Raw genomic sequence first — 22,059 nt, 5'->3', positions numbered from 1 at the left:
TATATCAAATCTTGAACTATGAACAACTTTAGTTTACAGAACAAATTAAGGTAATTGGAGCCTTCAAGAAGCCATTTAAACTGGAATTCAAATACTAATACTGGGCAACTTGGGCTGTAAATTATGACTATATATTAATTCTCACTGAAACAACACCTGTACAACTAAGAAAGCACAAAGTTAATGATGTACACTTTCTGTTTTGGGGGAAATTTCCTTATTAAATACTGAAACTGCCTGATAAAGTAAGAAACTTCCATCCACTATTTAAAATGCTTCACTACTAAATTCAACGGATATTTTCGGGTTTGGAAAATTCACCATGGGAGCAAGCTGTAGCTATCAAATATGGTAGCCTTTTTTCAGAATTGGAGAGCTTTTCCTTTTTCCAACATTTTATCACAGTGGCCGACCAACAAGTCTCTGACAACTACAATATAACTTCATTTAAAACCATTTTAGTTGGATTCACACTGATTTTCTTACAGTATGACTTTATAACAGGATCTGTGGGAGTCTACAGTAAGCGAAATGCTTGATTATTTTCAGACCATATCCATATCTGATTAAGATGCTATGACAATCAATTGATTACAAAGCCAAGAATCAGCTATTCATTTCTTTGTGCCAGACTGCTAAATCTTGATGCCATCTGAAAAAGAAGGGCTCCTTGCCTTAAGTCCTGCAGGAGTCTAGGTATACACAGAAATACACATTGCTTCTAAGAGCAGGTATCCTTTGCTCTGCAACCTTCTCCATAGAACCTTCATTCTCTCAGCCTTCCTCTTACTTCCAAAAGGCCCTGTGGAACTGCAGAAGCCAATGTGCAATGAAGAACAAACCAAAACCTGCTGTACAATTTCTTTCCTACCAGCCATATCTGAAAGCAGCTCCATTGGCATATTTGTTATATAGTATTTCATTATAATTTATATTTTAACTAGTCTCATACTAATTCTGTAATTCTTTGCAAATGAAATCTGTAGTTTTAGATATACTACAGTTATTTTAGTAGTATTTCAGTAATGTCCTGCCAGACATTTGACCAAGTATTTTGACTGTCAAATCAAACATAGCAAGCCATTCATGGCCTACTGAGTCTCTTGAATTCTTGCAAGATTTATTCCATGGATGGCTTGTTGGGGACCCACAGGGACAGAACTGGGAAGAGGGGGTTGTGTTGCAGCAGGAAGGGGAAGATGAGTAAAGTCCCAGTCTGTGAGCAGAAATCATTCTGTATGTGCAAAGACTATGTCCTTTTCTTATATGTTAAGTACCATCATCACATTCCAATTCCCAAGCCTTTTTATTCACTTCCTATTATCAGAATATTTTTTCCCTAACTGCATGCACATAAAAGTTGTTATTTCTTTATCACAATGTTGGAATAAAAGCCATCTTTCTCAAAATATCTCAGGGTCTAACAACACAGCTGATGAAAACACAGCTACTAGATACTGCAATTTGAAATTAAAGAGGCAGAACCCTAGTGGTGGCGGGGAAAAGTTTTTCAGCAGAAGCTATTTTGAAAGGATAATTAGCTGGCAAAAACAATTAAACAACTCAATCCCCATCCTCCCTTCCTCTGTTCTTGATTGTCCTAGAACAGGTAAAAAAACAAAACACCCTGATTTTGGTTTAATTTTTTTAAAAGATGGAGGGGGGCAGGTTTACAAAGAACCTCTTATAACTTGATCCTAACTCTATTATGTGCAAGTGGTATTGTTGCCACAATTTTTTAATGTTAGCACTTTATTTTCAAGGTAAAGGTAAGTCCCCTGTGCAAGCACCAGTCGTTTCCGACTCTGGGGTGACATCACATCACAACATTTTCATGGCAGACTTTTTACAGGGTGGTTTGCCATTGCCTTCCCCAGTCATCTACACTGGGTACTCATTTTACCCTGGAAGGATGAAAGCTGAGTCAATCTTGAGATGGCTATCTGAACCCAGCTTCCGCCAGGATCGAACTCAGGTCCTGAGCAGAGCTTGGACTGCAGTACTGCAACTTACCACTCTGCACCCTGGGCTCCTAGCACTTTATTTTGGGAACAGCTTAATAATTTTTTTCAAAATGAAAATGTTATTGGAATCATTAATGAAAAATTCACTATATAAATACAGCCCACACTTCCTCTGGTAATCAGTGTTACAACAAAGGGTACATCAATGATACCTAAACTAAGTAGCAAACATAAAATAGTGAGAATATTGTACTAACAATGCAGTGGAGAGATTAGCACTGTAATGGATAGTAGATTAGGAACCAGGGTTAAGTTCTTTCAGCTCATTTTGATTTTCAGTAATTTTACCAGAACTAATTCAATGTATGACACATACCCTCTCCTCCCCTCCAAAAATATGTATCTTTAAAAGTCAACTTCAGTTTGAGAAATATATCAAATCTACAGATACTTTCTCTTATACTGTGCTAGGTAGTATCAGATCATTAGTAAATTGATGCTTACATTCCAATGAATAAATCTATATATTAAAATACTGCTTTTAAGTTCTAGAAAACAGGTATGGAGGTAGCCACAGCCCAGGCTGCCAAAATTCTACTTACTTTGGCTTACATAACACTGCCTTACTATTAGTGAAACATGCCTTACTATTGCTTACTCTATTGGAAAAGAAACAGCACAAAACCATAGAAAACAAACTCAAAGAACTTATGAAAAGAGGAAATCTTCTCACTCATTCACACCCTGTGAACTCTGTCTGCTTGTGCTTATCTTGGGATTGATGTTTTACTAGAAGTCTTTTGTAAGAGCAATTTCCCCAGTGCTGTTACAACTGGACATTCAGCCCCATTGCTAAAAATTGGGAGGGGAGGGGAAGAATTTCCTCCATCTAGCCAAGATGTTTACAATGGAGTTCCAAAAAACTTTTGGACAGTGCATTCAATTCCCATTTAAGTGATATCCTTCTTTGAAAAGTCATTAAGTATAAATTATGTTCTATTCAGAGCTAATCTGGATTGAATAAAACTTTGTTATAAGAAACTATCAGAAACAGAATGTTGTGGTTGCTGAAGCAGGCCATAAAATGGTCACATAGTCCTTCCCATTTATTGTTCCTCTTGTTGAAAGGCTTTCACCTACCCACACTTTTCATTAGCACGTTTCTCCATGCCGCATTAACACCTTACCAAGGAATACTGTTAGTCAAAATATACACACAGCATTTGTTGGAAACAGAGGCCGTCTACTGAGACAAAACATCAAACAGTAAGGCAGTCAATTTCCCAGTTCCTGTTTATTTTCTGAACAGCCAAAAAAAAAAATTAAGGAAACCATATGAACTTTCCAGAGCAGTTAGAAGCATGACAATGATGGACAGGTTCAGACCTGGATGGGCTCCATGTTCACCACTGCTTAACTCCTATAAAGCTTCATATTTAATTAGCTGGAAAAGTCCATTAAAATATCTAACACAACTTTTCTCCACTGCCCTGGAAAATTGATAGTTGCATGCTTTATTTAACTACCCAAATCTGCAATACCTAATTGCTTTAAAGGGTTATTTTAGTGTTCATCAGAAAGACTAGATAACAGACTTTCAGATATGGACATCTTTGCTGCCCACTACAAAAGAAATGAAGGGTTCTGAAAAACTGTATCAACCCAGTTTTTTCTCACACTCATAAGAGACTACCATCACCCTAGAACCTAGTGTTACTTACATAATCTTGTGTTAGTCTCCTCCACATTCAAGCATACACTCTTTTTACATGACCATAACTCCTGATTTCCGCAGAATTTAGAACTCTTGCTACCTAATGTGAAGCCCAATCTTATATATCTAACAACAAGAGCCTTAGGAAGTAATTAGGAAGCAAGTCCTATAGATAGAGACTGTTGGAATTTACTTCCAGACAAAGTGTTTGAGATTGGACGGAAAGATTCATTTAAGGTACAACAGTCCTAGTAACCGAAACCATTGTAGAACTGCTAATTTAACCTACACAGGACAGTGATGTGTTGCTCTTATAAAGGAAAAAGTTTCAAGAGTGATTGACTTTAATTTTCTTCTTAAACTAAAACACTAGAACAATAAGCAGGTATTTACATGAAATATCCCAATAACAAAATCTCTGAAAAGCTGTATTATTTCCAATGGTAATCAGCTTTCAAAAACCAAGGTGATTCATAAATATTACAACAGATTAAGCACACAGTCTTGATCATCATCATCCAGGAAAACAGTGAGGTCTTCTTTCAAACTCTGCCAAATCCTACAGCAAGCTGTTATATATTACCTTTATAGCACCAGTACTCCATCGCATCCCTTATGCCGCTACTCATCCAGTGAAAATCAATAAGCAAATTCTTCTCCACAACATCATTTCTAATTCTGCATCCTCAAGGCTAAAGTCAATTTCCCGATGCCTTATTTATGATAAAAATCCTAAACAGATCAGTCTCTTTGGCAGAGTTGGAGTTAAATTTATGCTAACTTTTGCTATGTAATAAGATGAATAATTTGCCGCACACACAACTAACCCAGGAACATCCATAATAAGAAGTGTGTTAATTCATCTCAGGCTGCCTGGTGGTCTGAGCATAAAGTGAACCATTCAGACAATCAGTTACCATATGGTAAAAATGAAACGGGATGAATTCAATTCCCGATTCCAAGTGGTAAAAATGGGGCTGACCTTTTATGGTCAAGTTCTGACCAGACATTATTCTTGAATAACTTTGTGTGAGTTTCACCACACAGTACTTGTTTTATAATCCAAAAAAGATTGTCTCATGTAATAGGATGGCTAGCCCCACCTGAACTTTTGTTAACGTACAGTTTGTTCTAAACACAAATGGCTCACTTTAAAAAAAACCCACTGCAAATAAGAAACTGAGTTTTGACTGGCTCCTTATTTGATTACATCTTTGTTGATATGTCAAGAGGGATCTGGTATCATCAGGCCTGACAGAATTTTACAGTGAAATGAAGCATCATATCAGTTCCAGAAGCCTGGTTACATGGGGTGAACAGAAACTCCATTCTGGGCTTACAGCCAGTTAAAAAGGTTAAAACACCAGTATGGTGTTTTAAAATGTTTTACACGTTTATGGACATAACTGATGTTACTGATTAAAACAGGCTTCTGTTGATCATTATTTAAGAACGAATTCTGATTTGCAGTAATTCTTACAAGCAGCCAGCCCCTACAGACAGTGTGCCCCCTCCTTCTAATAAATCACAGAGAACACGCCACAGACGAGCATCCGTCCTCTCCTTTCATAGAAAGATATGAGACACGGTCTCCTAATCCTTCATTACCACCCTTCTCGAATCAGTTCCTATTGCTCCATGCCTGTCACCACAGAGCCCAATCTGTTTAAAACGTGTACTTTGTCCAAGGCATTCTCTTATGCTCTCCACCCCAGTCACACATCCGCCATACCTTCCCCATTCCCTGCATGCACCTCTCAACCAATCCACACACAAACCTTGTATGTGCCAACGTGATTTCTCCAACACTACTCCCCCCGCACTTCCCCAAGAAGGAGCCCTCGCTCAGCCCGAGGGGCGTTCCTAAGAATAGAGGGGGGGCCTTGAAGGGGGGGGCTTCCTTCAGTTCCCCAAGAGCAGGACCCCCACTGAGGGAAGCGCCCGGGGACATGCAAGCCCTCATAAGCTCGCTGAGGGGTGGGGGGACTCCAGTTTCTCAGCCACCTTCTTTAATGCCCCCCTTTAAGGAAGGGCTCCCGAATTTTCCTCAAAGAAATCGCCCCAATATCCCAGGCCCCTCCCCAAATTGAAGCAGCCGCCGCCATGTTGGATAAGGTTCTGCTCCAATCCGCGCCCCCACTCACCTTGGGCCCCCCGGTGGCCCCCAAGCACCAGCCCCACGGCCAGCAGCCGGAGCAGCGGCGAGAACGGCCGAGAAGCAGAGCCGGGCGACCCCCCTGCCATGGTGCCCGCCTGGCTACAGGAGCTGCGGGAGCGACAGCCTCGTTTTCGCCCTCGCTCGCGGGGCTCGGCCGAGACCGCAACAACGGCTGCCGCCGCAGCAGCGCGAGACAATCAGACAGACACAAGGGGAACGCGAGAGAGCGACACTCTTTGCAGCCCAGCCGGCTTAAAGGGAAGGCGGCGCCGGATCTTAAAGGGGAGGGCGGAGTGGCACGGCAAGGTGTCCTCCGACAAGTTAACCAGTGTCGCCAGACAAAGGGGGGGCGGGTGCGTGCACGGCGGCACAAAGGCGCGCTCGGTGTTGCTTATCGACTGTCGCTTTTGCGTGCTGTGCATGGGTGTGGCGTAGGGACGGGAGGGCGAGTGTTCAGCGTGTGCTTTTTTGCAGGGAGTGTATGGGCAGGGGCAGAGAAGATGCGATGCGTGCAGTGCCTTCTGATGAAGTGAACTCTGACTCATGAAAACTAACTCGAATAAATGTTGTTAGCTTTTAATGAGCCGCTGGACTCATGTTTTGTTACGCACTGTATGTGCCAGATGGTGAGCGTGCTGATGTGTAAAACAGCCATGGGGTCTGAGCGGAGGAGGTATTTCATGCATGGGAGACGGAGGGGGAGAAAATCTGGTCGTTGAAGCATTCATTGCCCCTTGTGAGTTGCAGGCAAGGCATCAGATAAATCCAATGTACATGGAGTGAACTGAAGCGCCAATGTAGGCTGACAATCAGGGTTGTTTTTTTTTTTTTAATACACACTCAAGTTTTCTCCTTTAAAAAAGTTATAACAACTCAACCTATCCTACCTTGTAGGGTTGTTATGAGGATAAAATGGAGGAGGGGAGAATGATGTTACTGCTTTGGGTTTCAGTTGGGGAAAAAAGCAAGGTATAAATAAATAAAAGAAATAAAGGCTGACCAGCCCAGTCACTTCTGTGTATGTGCAGTCCTCTTCACTTCAGGATTGCAACATAAGGTGATGATTTGCATGTGTGAATGGACATCAAACAATGATTTTCATGGAATGTCAAACAATGATTTTCATTAAAGTTCACATATTCAGCTACCAGTCCTGATTCACAGGCGCACATGAATGCTTCATTTCAAAACATTGGATTTTTGACTGGCAACTGAATCCATGGAAAGCAATTGGATCTTCAAGGTAATGTGACCAGTCCTAAACCAATCCTTTCCCCCCCAGAAGCTACATTTCCATTGCAACATGTGTGCAATTCTCATTATGTTTATTATGAAATATAATTTTATCAACTGGATGGGGCTAACTTTTTGCTATGTGGTTGTCTGTGGGATGAGGAAGTGAAATAAAGATTTCTGTTTCTATGCTGTTGTTAAATGGAACTTAACTTTACCAATCACAGTTTACTATTAGTGTTAATACAGTGTTACAGCTATACTATGGTGAGAAAGAAGCTCAAATTTCAGGGAGCAACAAAGAGCACAAAACTTAGTATTTTTATTATGGTGGAGCAGCTATATGTGCTGCTGGCTGCATATGAAATGCAGACACAATGACACTGGATACCTCTATGGCTGATGAGCTATTTTAAGCCTCCATCATTCAAACCAAACCTGCTAAATGCAGGATTAGCAGAGGAGAGTGAGTTTGACGGCCCCTATTTGGGCCCTTTCCAGACCATGCTAGTGGCTCCCTAGAGATGCATCACAGAACGGTGTTGGATTCCAATTAAAATGCAGCTGGTTGCAACAAAGTTCAGAGCTCCGTTTCTTCTTTCAGCCATGGTGCACATGCATTGTGCTACTGGTCCCTTGGGGAGTATATGTGCTGCTGGAGCAGTTGCATTCCTAGACTTAAAGAAAATCCCCATCCTAAATTCTTTCTGGAGACTGAGCTCATGATTCACTTGTGGAATTTCTCGTCTGTATGTGCGCACGCACTTGGGCAGAGTTACACCAGGCCTCCAAAGCTTAAAGGCAGAGAGCATGTCCAGCTGCAGGGATCTTAATCAAGAGAGGTGCCAAGACTGCAAATAAGGGGTGGTTGAGAAATAGGATCTTTAGCAAGATGAAAGGAGTAATTTCATTTCATGTAAGACTAAATGTTTGCTATTTCATCTAAATACATTAGCATTTTGGCTCTTCCATTTTTGTTACAGAAATATTCTTCCATATCCATAACACTGTCATATCAGTGGATGGTAGAGGACAGTATTAATGATGAGACAGTTAGATCAGTGCTTCGCAAAGTAGTTGGATCAGTGGTTCACAGAGTGCCAAGTGGGCTTTTCTAAATAAGCATATTCTACTTCCCAGAGGAGGCAACAGTTAATGACTGGTGCTTCTGACTGATGGAAGACAGCAATATCAGATGAACTATTGCAATGATCTCCAGCATGGTGCCTGCTGAGGTATTTCCTACAGCTCACTTCCTTTTTCTTCAGAATATTCCTTCTCTAAAGCAAAGAGCCACTCCTGACTTTTCTCCATCTCAATGAAACAGAAGGCAATGCCTAGGAGGCATTGCCTTCATGTCTACAAGAAGCAAACATTTAGAGATGTATACTTCCATCATAAGAGGACGCTTGGCTCAAAAACTCCCAATATATTGTGATTAGTTTCAGCCCCTCATGGTAGCCATTTTGTGGTGGTACCTGCTTTTTGTCTTCATAATTCCAAAATCACCCACAAGTTCACCCATGTCTGGGACGCAATGTTTGTCAGGTGAAAGATGATAGCTCAGTAGTAGAGCACTTGCTTTGCATGTAGAAGATTCCAGATTCAAACCATAGCAACAGTGAGGTGGCAAAAGTAATACAAGATAGTCAGTAATACAAGATAGTCTTGATACAATGTAGAAAACAAGGAGTATAGGAGCTTGAGACAGGAGGCATTCTAGCCCATGCCTTGGACCAAGGGAAATAAAAGAGTTTGGTCTGGCAGCATGCATTCAGATTGCCCAGTTTGATTTAGGGAATTTGAGGGTGGAACCTGAGGAGGTCAGGGTTTGGGAGGGGACAATGCCATGTACATTTGTTATGTTAGGTGTGTCACATTGTCCTGGGCTTCTACCAGGATTCCTTTGTTCTGCATTAGTTCTTTGGGCTTTTTGGTTTTGCCTACTTTGAGAGGTTTTGTCCAGTGGTTGCTTTACTTGCTTGTGCCTTTGGCTATTCTTTGCTCTGGAGAAAACATGGAATTTTTCCCCTGTAGGAAAAAAATGGGGGATGGCTGTGGTACCTTGTTGGGTGTGTGTGTTTATGTATTTATTGGACAGGCACCAACAGCAGGACTGCCATTTGCTCAAAAAACAGCCCCTTCAGCCCTCCATAGGCAATAATAAGTAATGATAGAGCTGAATAATATTGGAAAACCTTAACCCCGCCCCCCAAAAAACAAAAAAAACCCCTCCTGGGTCTGAATACCAAACCAGTATTTGGAATCCAAATAACTAGGAATACTGGTATTTTTTAGCTCTCTGATTTCCAGGTAAAAAAAAATCCATCTATCCAGATCCACCTATTGCAATTCTGCAGGGCATGTACAATGGAGCTGTTCCACTGGGCTTTTAGTTAAGGCAGTGGATGCCGAAATCTCCATCTTTTGGTCTCCTCTGCCATCCACTCAGCTAGTAGCTTAACATCCCACAGCGCTCCAATTTATCCTCTTTAACATCCCACGACGCTGTTCTTATTTGTATTACTATTGCTGGTAACTCGTACTTTGGTTTTAGTATGGAATTGAATTTTAAATGTCTAGATCTTAAACCTTCATATTTTGTTCTTATGATATTGGAAAGGAAAGGTCCCCTATGCAAGCACCAGTCATTTCCGACTCTGGGGTGATGTTGCTCTCAAAACGTTTTCATGGCAGACTTTTTTATGGAGTGGTTTGCCATTGCCTTCCCCAGTCATCTACACTTTCCCCCCAGCAAGCTGGGTACTTATTTTACCGACCTCAGAAGGATGGAAGGCTGAGTCCCCCCAGCAAGCTGGGTACTCATTTTACTGACCTCGGAAGGATGGAAGGCTGAGTCAACCTCGAGCTGGCTACCTGAAAACCCAGCTTCTGCCGGGGATCAAACTCAGGTCGTGAGCAGAGCTTAGGACTGCAGTACTGCAACTTTAACACTCTGTGCCACGGGGCTCTTATGATATTACGTGACCTGTAAGTCATCCTGAGCCTACTTTGCAGGGAAAATGAGATACAAATCAAAGAAAACAAATACATTTAAAATACTTTTTTAAAAAAAGGTGCACATCTGTAGTCTATAGACAAGAAAGTCTCTGACAAGAGGCTGCCATCCTCAGCTATTTCAAACACAAACAAGACATCATTGGATAAATTGCTTAGTTCAATATCTTTGCTTCTGGATGCAGGGTCTTTTTTTCCTTCTTGCATTACTTCTTTGTAGACACAGTTCCTGTATCTTTATGGAGAACACTATAGTTGCCATATATTGTCAGGGTGGCCAACAGGCTTGGAGAAAAAAGATCTTGCCCCCTTAACAGAGGCTTAATATGTAGAAATGGGCAGCTAAAGCTTTTCATGGTCTGGAGGTATGGAACATCCCCTGGTAAATAACATCCATTAAGTCTCTATTCAAGGGGCAGAACTTTTTTTCCTCTGCCTTTAAACAACTTTATTATTATTAATGCAACTTTACAATACATAAATCTTTCATAATAAAATGAAACCAATAAACTTATGCATTAATAGAACTGACAAATCTTCAGCATTAACATATATAAATATAATTTACGTTGATGTCAGATTACTTATAAGGCTTTCAAACAAAAATAAGAACAGGAGAAATTAAAAAATACATCATTTTTGATATAATCTATTTCTTGGAATAACATTATTTTTGGTAAGGTATTCTACTATTTCTCCAGTTTTTTGGCAATCTAATGTATCCCCAATTTGTATCCCCAAGATGTGAAATTCAAGCTCAACATATAAGCAAAACAACTATCACTGCTTTAAGTGTGTGTGTATAATTAAAAATTTATGCCCTCCCTAATCAGCCAATTGCGTTACTTCCATTTGGTTCAAAAGGTGAAATACTTGACATTTTTATCATGTTAAGGAAGGCCTTGAAATTGCTAACTGGAAAAAAAAATGGCATGCAGCATCGTTTGCTTAGTTCATGGCACAGGATTTTAGATAGTGGGTGGTTATCTAATAGGCTGATCAATTTCTGGATGGTTTATAACATTTTGCAACATTACTGGAATGAGGGGAGGGGAATCACATATGTCAGGAAATATTTCACCATCCTAACTTTTATCAGAGAGTAGAAATGAAAGAGTCATTTCCGTTAAGTTTCGCTTGAATCATGTACAGTGCAATCCTAAGCAGAGTTATACTCTTCTAAGCTCATTGACTTAAATGGATTCAGAAGGGTGTAGCTCTGTTTAGGATTGCACTGTGACACCCCCCCCCCCCCCCGCTTTTAGCTGCGTCTGTTAACAGGAAATTCTTACATTCTAGATGGAATGGATTGACTGATAAAGGCCTACAAAAGTTGTCAGATGGATAATGTACAGTTTAAACAGCAGTATTTCTACAGTTCCATGTAACTGTGTTGGTCCAAAGCAAATTTCAAAAAACAAACCCTTTGTTGAAACCAACCAAAATGACAAAAAAACAGTTTACCATTTTTTGAGCTCTCAATTTAAAGATGCCTGATGCTGCCCTAGCATTTTCTACAACTGGATGACTCTCCCAATAGAAGTAGATGAACATTCCCAAGATCATGGCCTCAAATAACATTTCCTCCTCCCCGTTCCCCCTAATATCCAGCTGGATAAAAAAAATTCTGGAGATACTGAAGCACCATCATTCCTCAATTACAGGAAGTCCTGCTCTGCCCACTGAGTACAGCAAGTGCTATATATGTGTTTCTTGCCCTTATGTGAATAGTCATAAGGGCTAGAAACTTGCTGCTGCTTTTCAAAATGAAAGCTGTGATTCTCACGATGGAGAATGCTTCATTAGCTAACGAATGCATCACTTGCAGTATGACTGCATACTTGCAGAATACAAGCAGCCCTCACTATACCCATGAGTACACATAAAGCACTGACAATGAGCACAATATAAGCAGATGAGATACTACAGCTCCACAACTGGATCTCTCAGCATCTCAACTTTATTTAAAAGAATGCAGTTTGGGGGTGGGAATGATTGAATCAAAGTTGGGGCAGAAGTTTAGCCCTGCCTTCCTGCATTGTTTCCCAGATAGAAATGCTCCTATCTATTAAGCTGCTCTTTTCCTCAAGGGTGGTGGTTCTGTGTTCATCTCTGCATATGTGGCTGTTTTAAAACACTGCTTCTAGCTCTGCAAGCATGCCACAGTAGATCTGTCCTGGAAAGCTGTGAACAACTGAGGTTCCTCTAAATGGGTCCATTGCATGTCCCTAAAACACTGAGGGCAACATGCAAATATAGTATAGATATTATATATAATATAAACACATGTGGAGGAAAACACACGCATTGTCTAAGTCATACTGCAAGTGTTGAACTCATTTGTTATGAAGGCTGGATCTGACATAAATGTTACTTTGTTGGGCTGGACCATGTGAGCCATAAAATGTAATGCCAAGTACCGGAAATATAAACTTTATAAATGACAAACTCAATTAATAATATTATTTTTATTCAATATACAAACAAAAGCAATTGATTCCTAGGAGTGAAAGCAATTGATTTACTGGGGAACCCACAAAAGCCACAATAAATGTATTTAATCATATGCAAGATATGTTTTTTTCCTTAGAGATACCATAAAAGGGAGAGAGATATCTTACACTTCCATGCAAATTATGGTAGCTACTTTTTGTATATATAGAACTTTTGGGAAGTGAGTCGTCATCCTTGCAAGTACCCCCATATGCCCAGTCTCAGCAGCTGAGGATAGCTACAATCCATCTCTTATTCTTTGTTTCCTCTCTTCCCCTGTCCTACCACTGAGAATCTTGAGGAGGCACACTGGACTTCCCCGTCCACTGCCCCAACCCCACCACCACCACCCCTGTGAGGTGGGCCAGGCAGAGCAACTTGTCCCAGGTGACTCAGACAACAGGGTCCTGGCTCTCCCAGATCTCCTCCTGCATTTCTCACAGAAGCAGTGGGGCTGAGGGGAAGGCCTAATGGAGAGCCCATTTCCAAAACCTCCAGGTGGTGCTTTTTGTCCTCCCATGACCTGTTTTCCTTTATGGACTGAGAACTGGTTGCCATCCCCCACCCTCCCCAACACTCACTCTGCCTCCCAGTTCCATGGCTGTTCAACAGTGGCACTCCTTTCCCCCATCACTCTTCCACTCACATCTGTGGCCAGGATGTCTTTCCTCTCAGAGCGGCATGTAGAAGAAGTCCAGTTGCCTCCCAATTCACATGCTGGCCCTCCTCCTCCTCTCTCCCCTGCCAGCTCCATCCCTTCATCCCTTTCTTCACCTTCGCTGCCATTCCCCTTAGACTATTTAACCCCAGCCTCATAGTCCTGCTCCATAGCAATTTCTTTTCTATTTCTTCATAGCTTTGGCCAAACACATACCTCACCGTGTGCATCTGCTTGCCCCTCTGAGCAGCCTTCTGCCTTCCCTGCCTCCCACCAGTTGCTCGCAGGTTGGGTAAAAGCCCTGAATGGGCTGGTTTCATCTCCCCGTCCATATGTTTGACACCCCTGCTCTAAGGGAAATTGTTCATTTTGCTCTATTTTTAATATGGCAGATGTGACAAGAATAGACTTGCATTAAATGGGAGCTATCTATGTTTTGCTTCCCAGTTCTTTAACACACTCCTGCTTGTAATTGTATCAGTGGCTGTGGTTTCCATTCATTCCATATTAACTTGTCCCTGTATTTACATTCTGCCCAGAACAGTTCCTTTCCACCATGTGGAATAATCTATATTTACTTTCTTCCTATCAGTTTTACCTTTACTATCAGCTTATTTTGGACACACCAAGTTGTTAGACATGCAAGATGTTGATGCACATCTGCAAGCTGCCGATTAAATTTTACAAAATGCAGCAAACTTCTGGTGCTGATGGAGATGTTTTGAGAGCACAGCTACAGTAGCAAATGGAGTGGGATGAAAGTCTGCAGGAGCTCTTGCACCTTGGAATACCATCCAACTGCCATTGGCTTTTCAGGATGCTATTATCATTGCGGCTGAGTCCAACATCTACTTTGGGAGCCATCAAAGAGATTGGTTGCTTAAGATTTGCAAATATTTGTTCATCCATGGCTTGATAAACAATCCAGCCACAGACACGTGGAACCCACAGCCTCCCAGGCTAAACAGAAAACAAACATGGAGCCAGTCATAATATTTTGGACACACTTATTTGATAGTCAACTGCCTGCTGGTTGCAAAAACCACTGCCTCTGAAACCCTCCAACGGCTGAGTTCTTGGCTTCACGCTCTTGTGACAATGGCAAAGGGATTTCCTTCATCCAAACTTGGGATTTCTTTCATCCAGGCAAATTTAATAGAACAAAATGCGAACTCTTGCTTTCTCCATCCCTCAAAGCAGGCACCGAACACTCTGCCCCCAAAGTACTTGATTGGATTGAGAGGCAGGGGATGTCCAGAGTCTCTGGCTGAAGTCTTCCACAGCACCTACTACCTGATTCTTTAGTTAGAAATGCTGGGGACTGAAGACAGGCCTTTTTATATGCAAAGCACATGCTCTACCTTGAACCCCAGGCTTTCATGTTCCATCTGAGCTATTAGTTTGCTTTGGATATATTCCTGTCCCCCCAGCAAATAAACCTGGGAAATGTACTAGCTCACCAAAACAGTTATTAGCCTACTTGTCCAATCATCCCTATTAAGTTACCTACAAGAAAATGGGACTAAACCTGATTCAAGTTTTTCAGCTGGAGGTAATTCTTACTTGCCATAGGAGAGCAGGCAGGCAATTATTTGATTATCTTCAATGGGATTTAAGCAACCTAACTACCTGCACAATCGCAGCCACTTTTCCTGCTTTGTATTTCAAAAGGTTCTCATTTTTCATTTGTTTGGACATTTGACTTTTGTTGCATTTCTTCCCCTTCCTATTACTAGCTACAATATAGTCTTTTCTTCACAAAGGCAAACCACCCCGTAAAAAGTCTGCCATGAAAACGTTGTGAAAGCAGCGTCACTCCAGAGTCAGAAACGACTGGTGCTTGCACAGGAGACCTTTCCTTTCCTCACAAATAAAATCCTGTAATTTCAGCAAAGATCCCATATAGAGAGCTTTTCTTGCAATTTCCTCCTGGAAATATTTGCCCCCACGTAATATTACTCATGCAAAATAAAATTTGTGAAACACTGTAGTTTGGGTACAAGTTTAATAAATACAAAATAATTTCTGTGCAAAATAGTGACAATTTCTAAGGCAACTTTGAGTCTTCTGTGCGAAACGAGATGACATGTTTTTCATGCTGGTTTACTCAGCTGCCTTGTCACAGGTATATTATATGCAGGTATAAATGTGAGGCAGAAAAGTTAATACCTTGGAGATAATAGTATTGACTGTGCTGAATGAACAGCCACTGACTTCTACAGTTGATATTAGCATCTTTCCTTTGTCTCTTAAAATCAAGTTCAATGTTAGAATTGTTTAAAATATTGCAACCCTTCAGGGCTTTATTTGTAGAAAAAGCCCAGCAGGAACTAATTTGCATATCACCCCGACACCAAGCCCGCCGGAACTGCATTCCTGTTTAAAAAAAAAAAAGCCCTGCAACCCTCCATCCTAATTTTTTAAAAAAACCCAAAACTATTAAATGGTGGATTCATGCATGGGCATAATGTTCACAAGCTGCACATAGATACATGTGTTCAATTGCACGAAGGATGAGTCTGCTCAGCACATCCCTGGCAACATCAGCCACAAAGAACTTCCTTTATGTGACTGGACAATTGTGCAACATGGGGCTTGCAACAGTTGCATTCTTTTTGGCCTTAATGTTTGAGCAGTCTCTTCTTTGAGATTGTGATTTTGCCTAGTCTCATCAAAAAGGCTGACTTCTCGCCATGAGCCCAGGTTCAGAGAGCCAGTTTGATGTAGTGGTTAAGTGCGCGGACTCTTATCTGGGAAAACCGGATTTGATTTCCCACTCCTCCACTTGCAGCTGCTGGAATGGCCTTGGGTCAGCCATAGCTCTCGCAGGAGTTGTCCTTGAAAGGGCAGCTGCTGTGGGAGCCCTCTCAGCCCCACCCACCTCACAGGGTGTCTGTTCTGGGGGGAGAAGATACAGGAGACTGTATGCCTCTTTGAGTCTCTGATTCAGAGAGAAGGGCGGGGTATAAATCTGCAATTCTTCTCAGGGCTGGCCTGACGCCCTGGGGCGCCCTAGACAGACTTGCTGCCTGGTGCCCCCCCTCCCCCATGTGTCAATTGCAATGCCAGAACCGGCTCTAATGCCGCGTTCTGGCGATCTAACCTCCCCCCCCCCCGCTGGCAATGACTTGCTCGGCGGGTAAAACCATGCCACAGGACCTTGCTTGCACTCTGTCCGGTGGACTAGTGTCCTGAAAGAGTGGCCTCACTGTTGCTGACTCCGTCCCCTCCCCACTTCCTGGATGGGAGAGGAGTCAGCAACAGTGAGGCTGCCTTTTCAGGATGTTGGTCCACTGGACAAAGTGCAAACGAGGCCCCGCAGTGCAGTTTTACCCGCTGAGCGAGTCATTGCTGGTGCGGGGGGGGGGGGCTTTAGATTGCCGGAACGCGGTGTTAGAGCTGGTTCCGTCATTGCAATTGACACGTGGGGAAGGGAGTGAGGAGGAGGAGGCATGGCAGGGAGGGGGGGGCGCGGTGGGGAGGAGGGGAGGCGTGATGCAGAGGCGAAGGGAAGGGAGGGGCGGCAGTGGCAAGCGGCAATGGCAGGCAAGGAGGCAGGCAGACTAGGTGCTTGCGTGGGGCACTGGGAGGGGGTGGGCAGCCAAATTTTCCACCCCCAACCTCCCAGCGCCCTAGGCAACCGCCTAGTTTGCCTAGTGGGAGAGCTGGCCATGATTCTTCTTCTTCTTCAGATGTTTACGGGTGCTTTGCATATATGGTTGCCTCAGACAGGCTCAAGCCACTTTAAAAAAGGACTGCCCTGCAAATACTATGCTAACAGCATGACTGAAGCCCCAAACAGACAATACTTAATCATGATTAACACTAACTATGAAGCCAAGCCGAGAGAGAGAGCTGATCTCAAACATACAGGGCAGCCATGGCTGAAATTGCCAAATAAGAGAACAACAGCAAGCAGAGAGGCAAGGAAGGCAGTAGAAAAGGCCTTACTTGTGATTTGCATGGCACAGATGCAATGCAAAGCCGCTTTATAAACCTGCTACGTGCCAAGGTTCCAAGTCCTGGCCATCTGTCACTGTGGTCAGGAATTAAACTATGCTGCTTATCCATGGTGAAAGAAAACAAACCATGGCTCCATATGATGTCTGCATAGGGACTGCAGTTTCTTTGGTCTGTTTCATACAAGCATTTTTTTCTGGTCACTTTTCCCCACTGTCTGGAGAACAAAGAGGCCAGGGAGAACACAGTGCTCACAGAACAAAGTCTGAGTCCAGTGGCACCTTTGGGACTAAAATTAAACTTTGTTGGTCTTAAAGGAGCCACTGGACTCAGACTCAGATGTTTAACCAGTCTTCAAAAGGATGGCAAAATGTGGAAGACTTCAGAAATAGATGCAAGAAGCTCTTTTACCTAACTATTCACCTGTATGTGTACATGTCACAAAGCAGGTATCAAAGATACACAGGACAAGCCAAGCAGGAAATGGGACCACCCTTGTCAATCACCCTACTGGCCTCTTGCAGTGATTTCAGGGGAGTTTCTAATGTCTGCTCTACTCTGGAGCACATTTCTTTCAGCTCTGATATGTCCCATTGAATGGCTTACCTGTTCATAAATTCTGTATGATACAATCAAGTCAGCTTCCTTGAATCCACCACAGCCCAGGATGATTTTGTGGGATATGTGTATGTGGGGGGAAAGGATACATTCACATGTAACACACACCCCTTCATGTAATTTTTCACACACAGAAAATGACACATTTGTACCCACATTTCGTGTACAAGCCTACTTCTGTCCTTCCATGCACCTGTGTTCACTCCTGTGGAACACTGCTGCAGCATATGCATAAGAACCCAAACATTTCTGGAACATGACACATTAATATGTGCGCATATAAATCATATCTGGCTGTTGCAAGCACTTGCCTTAACATCTGATCTCTTGCTTTCGCATGCATGCACACTCACTATAGATGTACTCAGATGCACACAAATCCTACAGGCTCAGTTTAAGTGCTGGCTTATGAATGGACCTTAATTGGTGTTTCCAAGGAAGCACCCCTTTGGGCAGAGCGGCTGTGCTTTTTCCAAGTACGATCCCTCCCACTTTGCAGGCGTTGGTGGCGAGACGGCTTGGCGTCAGGTTACAGATCCGGAGGGTATTTATATTAATGTATGTGCTGGGAGAGGTGGGTGGTATTTCTCCAGCTTTTTGTTGTTAAAGAAAACAAATTAAAGATGCCTGAAGCAAAATACATGGCTGTCATCTGTTCTGTGATTCTTTTCCTGCAAAGGATCACTCCCTGACATGGGGGCCCTAGCCCAGATCTTCTTGGCTAGATTTCAAACAAGGTTTGCTGTAGCCACTGACAGAGGCCAGGACCTGCACGGAAAGGAGAAAGGGTGACCTTGAACTTTTTGCTGAGACAACAAGTCAGAAATCTGATCTCTGGTCCCAGAGCCACTGCCTGCAGTTAGAAGTGTTGTTTGGGTTTGTCGAAGGAGTCGCTGAGCTTTTTCAGTGTCTTTTTAATCCTCAAAGCTGTAAGTCTGGCTGAGGGGCTCTGGTACCAGCATTCCTTCATGATCTTAGCCAGAGCAGACAAAGTCTGTGGAACACAAAGGGGAGGGGGAGAGAGGGAGAAAGAAAAAAATTATTGTCATGAAGAAACAACTGCAACTTTCAACTAGTTTGGATTTCCAGTTAATATCATTCCATGTATTTCAAACCCTGTGTTTGTATTGTGTCAATGCCATGCAGATTTCCCGCTGAAAAGTTGCTAGTTTATTTCTTCCCTCAGAATTTTTTGTAAGCTCTTGGAGGATTGGCTACATCAGGGGTGTGTGGCCTAATATGCAAAGGAGCTCCTGCTAGAATTCCACCCTTGCTCCTAATGTTTATTTAGTACATTTATCTCACCCTTCCTCCGAGGTGTTCATGGTTCTTTTCTTCTTACAACAGCCCTGTCAGGTAACAGGCTTAAAGAGAATAGTTTGCTGCAAATCATTCAATGAGTTTCTTGGCAAACAAAGATTTGAATGAGAGTCTCCAAAGGCTTTTTCCAACCACTACACCAAACAGCTAGTGCTGGTGAGAGGCAGGTGACATCCACAGCAAATCCTGAAGAATAATCTATGTTAAGATATCTGTGGGTCCCATGGTGGGAACTTGGGAAACCCTTTTTTGTTTCCCTCAAAATTTTCTGTTGATTTCAACTGAAAAATCTTTCGATTCACCTCATGCTTTTACTGTAGACCAGGGGTGGCCAAACGTTATGGCTGTGTTGACACGTCAGTTTACTTTGCTTCAGTTTGATGTAATATCAGTATAAAGGCAGGACGAACTTCTAGCAGAATTTGCACTTTTTCTGGGTATTCAGTGAAAAGGTTATGTTTTGCCATGCGGCCAGATCTTGATTTAGCACTCTAAAGCAAAGCTCTGGAAAACGAGCACAATTCTAAAATGTGGCCTTGTCATTAAAAAAAATCTGGACCAAGATGAGTAACAAAGCCGTCAAATGATCTTTTCATCATATGCTCAAGCAGCATCTAACCAACCCACATCTTTAAGTCTAACCCTGACTATGTGAATCAGTCTTCATGAAGTTTTACATAAATAATTTAAAAATTTATGTCCTGCAGCAAAACAGCTACCTAAACAAGACTGTCAGGATGTTGACAAGCCAAACCAATTCCAATGCGGACTAGAATAAGAGATCTCAGGGCTGTGTGTGCTCTAGGGAAAGGCAAGGGGTTGTCCAGGCCTTCCTCATTCTGTACCTCAGCTGCTTTCTTTTTTTGTATGTGAAAACATAAGCAAAGGACTCAGGGTGCTTTGGAGAAGCTTTGGCCAAGTCCACCCTTCATTATTTATTTACTTCATTTGTACTCCACCATTCTCCCCAGTGGGAGGGACACCCAGGCAACTTACATCATTCTCCTTTCCCCAATTTATCCTCACAACAACCCTGTGAGGTAAATTCAGGTAGGTAGCTGTATTAGTCTTAAAAATGGAACCAAGTTTGAGTCCAGGGGCACTTTTAAGACCAATAAAGTTTAATTCTGGGCATAAGCTTTGTGTGCATGAAGAAGTGGGCATACTTATACTCAGAATTAAGCATTGTTGGTTTTAAAGGAGCCATTAGACTAAAACTTGGTTCCTGTGAGGCAGGTTAGGCTGAGAGAATGTGATTGACCCAAGGTCATCCAGTGAGCTTCCATGGCATAATTAGCGATTCAAATCCAGGCCTCCCAGATACAAATCCAATACTCTTAATCAGGGATCATTTTGTAGAAAAATAGGTGGTGGAGCTCATCCAGGGATTGTTATGCAGCTGCACCTACTATTCAATGGACAAGGTGGGAAAGAGGAGGTGGAACTCTCAGAAAGGTTCAGGAGCTGTGCTCCTGTGAGCTTCTGCTAAATCTGAGGCCTGCTCTTAATCACTACCACATTCAGCCTTTCGTTCTGAGCTGGGCTTTGGCCTCATCTTCCCTCCTATTTCATGGACAATGACAAGGTCCTTGGGTTAGGGAAGCCTGGGTCCCAATCCACATTCATCAAGCTTACTGGGTGACCTTGGACCATTCTCCTAGTCCAACATATCTCACAGGGCTGTTGCACAGGCAAGATACTAACAACTCCCATGTACACCATTCCTGAGTTCTTGGAGAAAGACTGGCATACAAATGCAGTACTATAAATAAGAGTTCACTTTATACAACTCAGCAGCTCCTCTATGTGAGCCCCAAGATCCAGGCAACAGGACATGGTAAGGGGGTAGGTCCTGTTAAACCATTATTGTTGTGCACACTAGAAAGGAGAGGAACATTCCATAGACACAGGGTGGCCTATTGTAGGAAACAGAATGTTGAAGTAAGTGGACAATGATTGGATCCAGCAGGGCCCTTTTAATGTTCTGATCATCTCCGGGTCTTGTTCATATATATTCAGCTTCACAGCTGACTGTGCTGCTACCTACAAATATTAAGGGTTGGTGCCCAACCATTTTTCTGCTCAGTCTTGTCTGGTTTCCCTTCTCACGAAGCCCACATCCCTCATGGCTTTTGTCCACAAGGAACCCATGACCTTTGGGGGGGGGGGGTGAAAATGGACCTCTCCACCAACTTGCAGAAAACCTGGCTGGATCAAAACTGAAAATTCTCAGGGTTCAGGATTTCACATCCAACACCAGCTTTGATCCTGGCACAGGATCAAATTCCACTGAGTTCCCAGACTGCAACCCAGAGACCTGTGCTGTCCTTTTAAGGATACTGATGTAGCTGCTGCAGCTTTGCTGGCCTACTGCTTCCTTTGTCCTCTTGGGCCTCCCATGCAGCATGGCTATAGTTCTGCTTACCACAGCAGGGCGGGGTGAGATGGGAGACAGGCAGACTGGAACAAGGAGCCGGTGGGAGAATCTACCATGTCTCCTAGTTAATTGGTAGCTTTAAAGCAACTCTCTAGGCTGCAACTTGGCCATTCTGGCAGTTCTTAATGTTCTTTCTCTCTGAGCACAAACGGAACCACCCAATTTATCCTCAGGTAGGTTACATGGATGTAAATGCAACATTCAATTCATGCTCAATTGGGGCAGGGTGTGCAATGTTCATCTTGTGGGCATTTTGTTTGAAGGGATGGGGAACAGTGTCGGAAGGCAGTCCTGGTTCATTGGGTTGCCCAGGAATTGAATGGCATTTGCCCTTCCTGCCAGTCACTTACTGGGTCAGAGTACAATCGATTTGGGATGGTGGGTGTCTGCTGGTCCACACAAACCACTTTCTTCATTTCTTCAAAGCTGGGGTCAATCGGCACCAAGTCAAAAAAAGGAGGTTTGTAATCTTCGACAATCCCTGTA

The 22,059-nt window shown here is 42.8% G+C and overlaps 2 protein-coding genes across 2 annotated transcripts in view; both read right to left on the bottom strand.

Annotated features, from left to right (window-relative positions):
* ACVR1B (activin A receptor type 1B) overlaps nt 1–6,059 on the bottom strand; it is a 37,513-nt gene extending 31,454 nt beyond the window's left edge. Inside the window, exon 1 of the mRNA XM_060253528.1 lies at nt 5,823–6,059. Coding sequence (XP_060109511.1) covers nt 5,823–5,922 — 100 coding nt within the window. The 5' untranslated portion in view covers nt 5,923–6,059. The remainder of the gene's footprint in view (nt 1–5,822) is intronic.
* A 12,091-nt stretch (nt 6,060–18,150) lies between these two features.
* The window catches only part of ACVRL1 (activin A receptor like type 1), a 58,114-nt gene continuing 54,205 nt past the window's right edge, over nt 18,151–22,059 (bottom strand). The window contains exons 9-10 of the mRNA XM_060252590.1: nt 21,924–22,054; nt 18,151–18,810 (exon numbers count right to left, since the gene is read on the bottom strand). Of these exons, the coding sequence (XP_060108573.1) occupies nt 18,676–18,810; nt 21,924–22,054 (266 nt within the window). The 3' untranslated portion in view covers nt 18,151–18,675. The remainder of the gene's footprint in view (nt 18,811–21,923; nt 22,055–22,059) is intronic.

This window comes from Heteronotia binoei, chromosome 13, assembly GCF_032191835.1.
Source record: "Heteronotia binoei isolate CCM8104 ecotype False Entrance Well chromosome 13, APGP_CSIRO_Hbin_v1, whole genome shotgun sequence".
Classification (NCBI taxonomy): Eukaryota; Metazoa; Chordata; class Lepidosauria; order Squamata; family Gekkonidae; genus Heteronotia; species Heteronotia binoei.
The sequence above is the reverse complement of the archived record's forward strand: the minus strand, read 5'-3'. Positions and strand labels throughout refer to the sequence as shown.